General features: G+C 39.0%; 1 protein-coding gene across 1 annotated transcript; it reads right to left on the bottom strand.

The window, feature by feature from the left end:
* Positions 1-5,350: 5,350 nt before the first annotated feature.
* On the bottom strand, positions 5,351-7,148 carry LOC124287430 (serine protease inhibitor Cvsi-2-like). The gene is made up of 4 exons (XM_046723976.1): positions 6,992-7,148; positions 6,602-6,736; positions 5,900-6,023; positions 5,351-5,436 (listed from the first exon to the last, which is right to left on the bottom strand). Exons 1-4 carry the CDS (start codon positions 7,032-7,034, stop codon positions 5,427-5,429), a joined length of 312 nt encoding a protein of 103 aa, XP_046579932.1. The 5' UTR covers positions 7,035-7,148; the 3' UTR covers positions 5,351-5,426.

Raw genomic sequence — 7,148 nt, forward strand, 5'->3', positions numbered from 1 at the left:
GCAAGACTTATCTCCTTGTGGGCGGTTACGTCATGACATTGAGATAATACATGCAGCACATAGGTTACATTGCTTTGATTTATTTGGTTGGATCTGATACCCAATAGGGCAATGTCTTGTCATATTTACGGTTAAAATTAAACGTTCCTACAAGTGAATAAACAACACATACAAAGTTAATTTGTTTTCTCATTTACAATGGGTTAGAAACGGTTACAAAAATCGGTATTCTTTCAGTCATTCTGAGGGCTATATTTTCAGACTTCATAAAACTGAAGGCAATGTCACTCAGTTGCCTTACAAAACTGTATCCCCGTGAATAAGAATGAAGAGTGGAGATGTGAGCTTTAAAGCTTTCCATATTACAAATCAAGAGTAGGAAAACTGACATGGCAGTGCTGTGTTAGGTCATGTAGCGTTCATAGTTTAATTCAGAGTGTGAAAACGTAATAGAGAACTGTGTTGAATGTAAACTATTCAAAACTCAGTAAACCTTTCCAAAGGTTTATAGTTGAGATTGGAGGGCATTTTCAAATTTGACGCGTAACTGACAAAAGTGACGTTTGATGTAATTTTTACCTGTAGTATGTGTTCCTGTGTGTTATTCAAGGGAACTTTTACTGGTTTGCAGCGGGTGCCTCCGGTGCGGCACGATAGCAAACACTATTTGGGAGTGATTCCAAAACACAGGTTCATGACTGTATATCTAATCAAAGTAATGTTTGATAGGTAACATTTTCTATCTAATATCTATCGTGATTATATTGATATCTTTGTATATTCTCCCACCATGCGCTGAGTAAGCATGTTCTGTCTACATATATTCACCCTGTTCATTGACTCAGCATTCACTTCCTAAAGGAGCAAGAATTAGCTCTGAAACGTCGCATAAAGAATGAAAAGAATGATATATACGAGTTATAGATCCGAGGCTTCTTGTAGAGTGTTGTCGATATCGGTTTGTATTGACCTGAGTAAAACAATATCGACCGACCTGATAATATTTTCTCAGGTCAATAAAACCGATATCGACCTCTACAAGAGTCTATAATTGTTTTATTATATAATGAAAGAGAAACGGGTTTTAACATAAACTTTTAATGCACACATTGTGCCATCTATCCGAGTGATCTGATTGGCTGAAAAGCGGGGGAAGCCCCTTCTTACGGGATTCCTTGTCTATTTTTAGTAACCCAAGTCAATATCGTAATTTATCAGAAAACTCAAGTCAATATCATGTTTTGTAGTCAATCATGTGACGGTATTTTGACCAATCGTGGTACAGGAAAAATACTACCTATATAATAAAAGTCGTTATCCATAAAACATGGCATGCGTTCATGTTCGTGCAACTTTTAAATGCCTTTTAAGACCTTCGTGTCATTAGATACAGACGTGGATTATCACCGAGAATTCCTTTATTTCAATTTAATCAAATTTCCTCTATACACCCTGCTTCAACATTGCAATGTGGCATGTAAACACAGAAGAACGGGGTGGATACCAACGTCACTCCACTGCACATACAAGGTATGCCTTTGGGGAACCGAACCCCTATTGTGTATTAATATCATGTATTTTATTAACAAACAGAACTCCTTGTTAACAAGCGTTTGCATTTTGGAAACCACTTTCTTCTGTATTCAGATTCATATGCATAAAGAAACTGCTCATGGAGAAGGAGAGCACAACTGGTGCTCCTGGGGATGCCTCCGTCCTGTGTGAATATCTTGCCTCCAAATGTTATTGCAAATCAAAGAACAAGAGATTTGCATTTTTCAAGAAGGTAGGAAAACCTCAACTCATTTTGAAAGGTCAAAGATGTGTGCGTATGATTCAAAATACGGCTTTGTGCCGTGCAACTACCGCGCGTTCTGTTAGACAATAAATGCATAGATAAGACTTTGGTAATCAGTAAATATGCTATCGTGGGACTGACCCTGACATCTGGCCACCAGGTTTTTCGAAACATGAGACTAGCAACAAGTTTTAACAGGAATTTACCATACTTGTTGCGTCAAAGATGACACTCATCGACGACTTCTTGTTGGATCGAGATTCCAACAGTTTTTATTATTATTTCACTTTTCTTGTTGTACAGCAACTCATATAATATGTCATTTAACATATGTTTCATTAAAAAAATTCAGATAATTTAGTACATCAGTAAACTAAGTTTCATCGAAAAGGATACTTCAATAAAATGGTTCAAAGCATACAGCTTATGGCAACCAATGTCATACATCGATAAAACAAAGTTTCATCAAAAAGGGTAATTGAATAGAATGGAGACTCCAACATGCAGTTGGACAATTGTTCTGACGCTTCTCAATTCAGTGATCCTACAAAAAAGTTTAAACTTTCAACAACACACATATGAACTTATTCACACAAGTGACCATACCTTGCATTTGTTTATTTCAAGACGTGATGAACAAACAGCCAAATCCATAGGTGTGACAAATCATATGATATCCAATCAGACTGTGTTTTGGGAGCAAACGGACTAATGTAAAGCTTTCCCTAGTTTCAATCATGTCAAACTATTTGTGTTATATTTTATTGCTGCGTTTCTTATCAGTTTCTATCCCACTCCAGATAGCCACGATCGTATTGTTAGATAGAAAATCTCTTGTTGTGAGTACGTTTGGATAATTGTGGTTGTGGGCATATAGCATGACTGGTGTATTTGCAGAGATATTTTACACTCTGTTATCGTGGAAAGGAAAACTAGGCTGCAAAATTGACGATTATCTTGGACAATAGGATTTTGTTGTGTTTCATCGTGAATCATTCTTTGTTTGTATAGATTCATATATAAAGTACTTGGCTATAGCTCGATATATGTGTCACCATTTGCCTGTTGTCTTAATTTGCTAATTTGTTAACAATCTGGATATAGATTATAATTTGTCATCTTACATGCAAATACTTTGACGAAATGGGAAACACAATGCTGCAGTCTTCTTACAAGTACAATGGGCCAAAGGCTATGAATATACAAGTAGGAAAATTAAGTCGCAAATATTCAAGTAAACAATCTGTGGAGAGGTCAATCAATGGCTGTCAAGTTTCAATACTGTTTCCTCTTATATATAAGAATAAACACCGTAGATGGGATGAAACATTACAAATTCAAAAAGATTGTCTTTTCTGTCTTCTTTTTGTTAATACCCCAAAAGCGTTACGACATTTAAACCCTCTCCAATATTACTGCTGTGTGTTTTAAAAGGTGGAGTTTTTCAGACATTTCAACCCACGTGGTTCCTGGATATAGGTCAGCACCTATACGGCACTGTGATCACAATGTGCTGATTCTACAGCGTAAACAGCGTGAAAAACGTGTTGAGATCATTTCAGCTGTTTATCGGTATTCCAGGCCATACGGACTTGCTGTGGCCAGATCGTGATTTGGGTGCTTTGGACTAGTTTTTGTGAAATGTCGGGATTGTTGTCATTTCATTACAGATATACACGACCCGCTAAGATCGGGGTTAAAACTGAGCAAGCATGAGAACTGAGCAACCTATGCTTGTCGTAAGAGGCGACTAACGGGATGGACAGGTTCGCTGACCTGGTTGACGCATGTCATCGCATCGCAGTTCGAAGCTCATGGTGTAATTCCCTGGCTTGTCTGGTCCAGATTATTTACCGGTGCCATATAGCTGGGATATTGCTACGTTCGGCATTAAACAATAAACAAACAACAGATGTAAAGATGTTTGGAAGGGAATTTTCAGGGTTGACGTTCTCTATTACTTCAATCACTATAAAATGTCAAGCTTAATCCGACATGCTGTGACGGGTCGGCTTCTGTGTAAACAGAATATCGAAATATAATTTACACAAGAACTTAATTAAGCACCCCTGTACATTTGCAATGATATGTTTTCAACACGTACATAAAACTTCTCGTGGTGCCCACGATTGAGTGTTTCTGACCCGTATGATCCTTTGAAAAAACGACAAAATGATTGTAATCCATGTTGATTTTATGATGGTAATTGTCATTTAAACACACACACACACACACACACACACACACACACACACACACACACACACACACACACACACACACACACACACACACACACACACACACACACACACACACACACACACACCACTGATTATGTGTATGGCCCTGGAATGTTTAATGGTGAATTTATTGGTGAATGTAAACAAGTCATTCAAAATGTCATTTTGCGTGTCTTACACGATTCAAGGTCAATACCGAGTGCAACCTCCTTGTGACTGTATGACAGTCAGCACTCTCCCCTCATACCCCCATCATGTCAACCTCCTGATCCTCTGAAGGGGCAGTCTACGCCATTCCTCGTGTAAAGCAGCATCCAGTTAGGCCAAGTTCTGTACAGGAGGATCCCTTTGTTAAAGACGACGCCCAATCATGTCCCAGATGTGCTCCAAAGGGTTTAGATCGGGACTCATTCAATCGTGAGATATGTCAGGGGGTGCTTAACTAAGTTCTTTGTGTAATACTTTACTGACATGCTTCACAAGAGACTCATCACACGCGAAAACGTAGACAATAGAATTCTGTCATAATTGGTACATCAAATCTACTGAGGGAAGGAGAGAGGTTGGTACTATTTTCTGACACGATTCTTCGTGTGAGGGTTTTAATACCCTAATTGTCTTGTTTCCTCGAATCAACAATGTCAGCAAATAAGAAAGGACAAATATAGCATTGGTACCAATGGCTTTGACTTTGATACGTGGTCTGCAGTATGTTGGACCTATTCAACCGTGAATTTGCATCATGAGCTACCAAGACCATATTCTCCGCATGTATGAAAACGCATAACTGATATTTTATAATATATGAAACTGACGATTGTTCTTCAGATTTGAAATATTGCTGAACATACAGCGAAACGTTTTGACTGACAAGTACGGCAAAAAACATAATGTGAACGGGTACGGTGCTGACATTCCTAAATCTGATATTCGTTCCCAAGAATAGCATTCTGATACGCCAAAAAGGGACACAACTCTGCATAGGGAATTAGAGCGTCTAAGACACCCTCATCGTATCTCAAATCGTGTAGCTAGGTTGTGAGGTTCAGGCTCACATTGTACATGTTTCTCCATAGAATCATCATCTTTGACACAAATTCAATAAGTCTACGAACCACCATATTCCTTTATTCCATCAAGTGTCACGACTGTCACTAGACTGTGTAGTGAAAAGCAATAGTCACGTAAAACTAGCAAATACAGATCCATATATTGTATCGGGATCGTTTGAGGGTTGGCTACAAACCCGGAATACCCATGGAATATATTCCGTAATTGGAAGCATGGAAACCAACACAAACGAGTTAACTGTTTTAGCAGATTTATTTTACATGTATATATGTATGGATCCACATAATATCGAGTCTTTCCATGGGGTTTCTTCTTTATTTCCCTCTGAAAGTAAACAGGTAGGTTCCAGTGATGGGTATGCAATAACAAACATCAGATAAGGTATTCATTCACATTTACTACTTTGGATTGTGAGTTAACACATGTTATATTTGGGAGTACACTTTCTCAATTAAGTACAGATTCTAGTACTTCTGTTGGGTTGCGTTCTATCCGGGATTCTAACCCACACCCTCAGTCAGGCACCTAATCGCCAGCACACAAAGTCAGCTGCCTAACCCATCCGCTGTGGCAATAAAGGTACTAGAATCTGTAATTTACGGTGAAAATGTAATACCAAACATAATACGTGTTTCAATTGACCACTTTCTTAATGGCATTGTGTATTCATAATGTTTTAATTATTTTGCAATTAATCGTTCCAGTTCAGAGACAAACGGTGACCGATAGATAGACAGATAGACAGACAGATAGATAGATAGAATAGATCACGCTACTAGCTACTTACACGCCTGGTCCACCAGGTCCAGTTGGACCACGTCCACAAAGACAGTGGCCGTCAAAACAGTGACGTTCGTCGTGGCTGTCTCTACAACCACAGCTGTCGCAGTCGGCGCGGGCGGTACATGTGGCTGAAATATGAACGTCCCTCTTGGTCACCACAGTACATATACGGCTCTCAGTGGTGTGATGTGATTAGATAGCTCCTGGCGTATGCTTGCTCAATGAATCCCTACAATTATCTAAACCGTCGGTATCAAGCTTGCACAAACATGGACTTTTGCGATTTGGAATTGTGACTTTCACATTTGTTGAAGTCGTGGTGGCTGAGTGAATAGATCGCTTACCTTGTGCACGTCTTAGGTGCCTCACTCTGTTCCAAACCACTCTCTATAGCCGTGTATACTTGTTGTCGCACCTTTGGCAACGTTTGTTATTGCAGTGTCTTTCCTAAATAATACCTTCACGGAAGAACTTTGCCGAATACAGTTATACAGACGTTATTTGGTTAATTGACATACCTGAAAAGTTTACTAAGAAAGTGTAATTATCACATTACATTTCATCAACTGCTGAAAGGCAGTGTGTATACTTGTGGTCATTCTGTTTGCCTCTTTCTGGTATAGGCGAATCTTACGTGAATAATACGCTGACGAATGAAAATTGCCGATTGTAGTTATTAAGACTGTTATTTTGTTAATTGGCATACCTGAAAAGCAGGAACCAGGATTGGCTGCAACCAGACAGGTGCATTGTCCATGAGAGCAGGCAAGCCTTGAGGAACTGTCACATGTCACGTGAGTACAGTCACTATCATCCCTGCACGCCTGGCTGGATATCACCGCTGTATAACAAAAATATATACCATTTCATTAAAATTCGGGCTACCCGATGTACAGGGCACAGGTCACACTTTTGTTGAATGTAGCAAGTGGATGGATGAGCATATTTTGCAGGTTTGACTCCAGAGGGTTTCAGACTTCTCTCACATATCCAGCTTTGAAAAGGAGCAACACAAATTATGTATAGCTGTTTTATATCATTTAAATACTAAAACCTAATATCTAAAATATGAATGTCGTTACTATCTTCTACTCACCAATAACAGAGCTGACAATGACGAGAAATAGTGTAAGTTTCATGTCTGTGGGATGAACGAAATGCTTTCAGAATAATGTCTTCATTCGGTTGATCCTCTTATATACTTATCCTTCCCGTGATACCAACACCAATCCCGTGAGCTAGAGTCACGATGT

This window comes from Haliotis rubra, unplaced genomic scaffold (assembly GCF_003918875.1).
Source record: "Haliotis rubra isolate DU_JTF1 unplaced genomic scaffold, ASM391887v1 Scf40, whole genome shotgun sequence".
NCBI lineage: Eukaryota > Metazoa > Mollusca > Gastropoda > Lepetellida > Haliotidae > Haliotis > Haliotis rubra.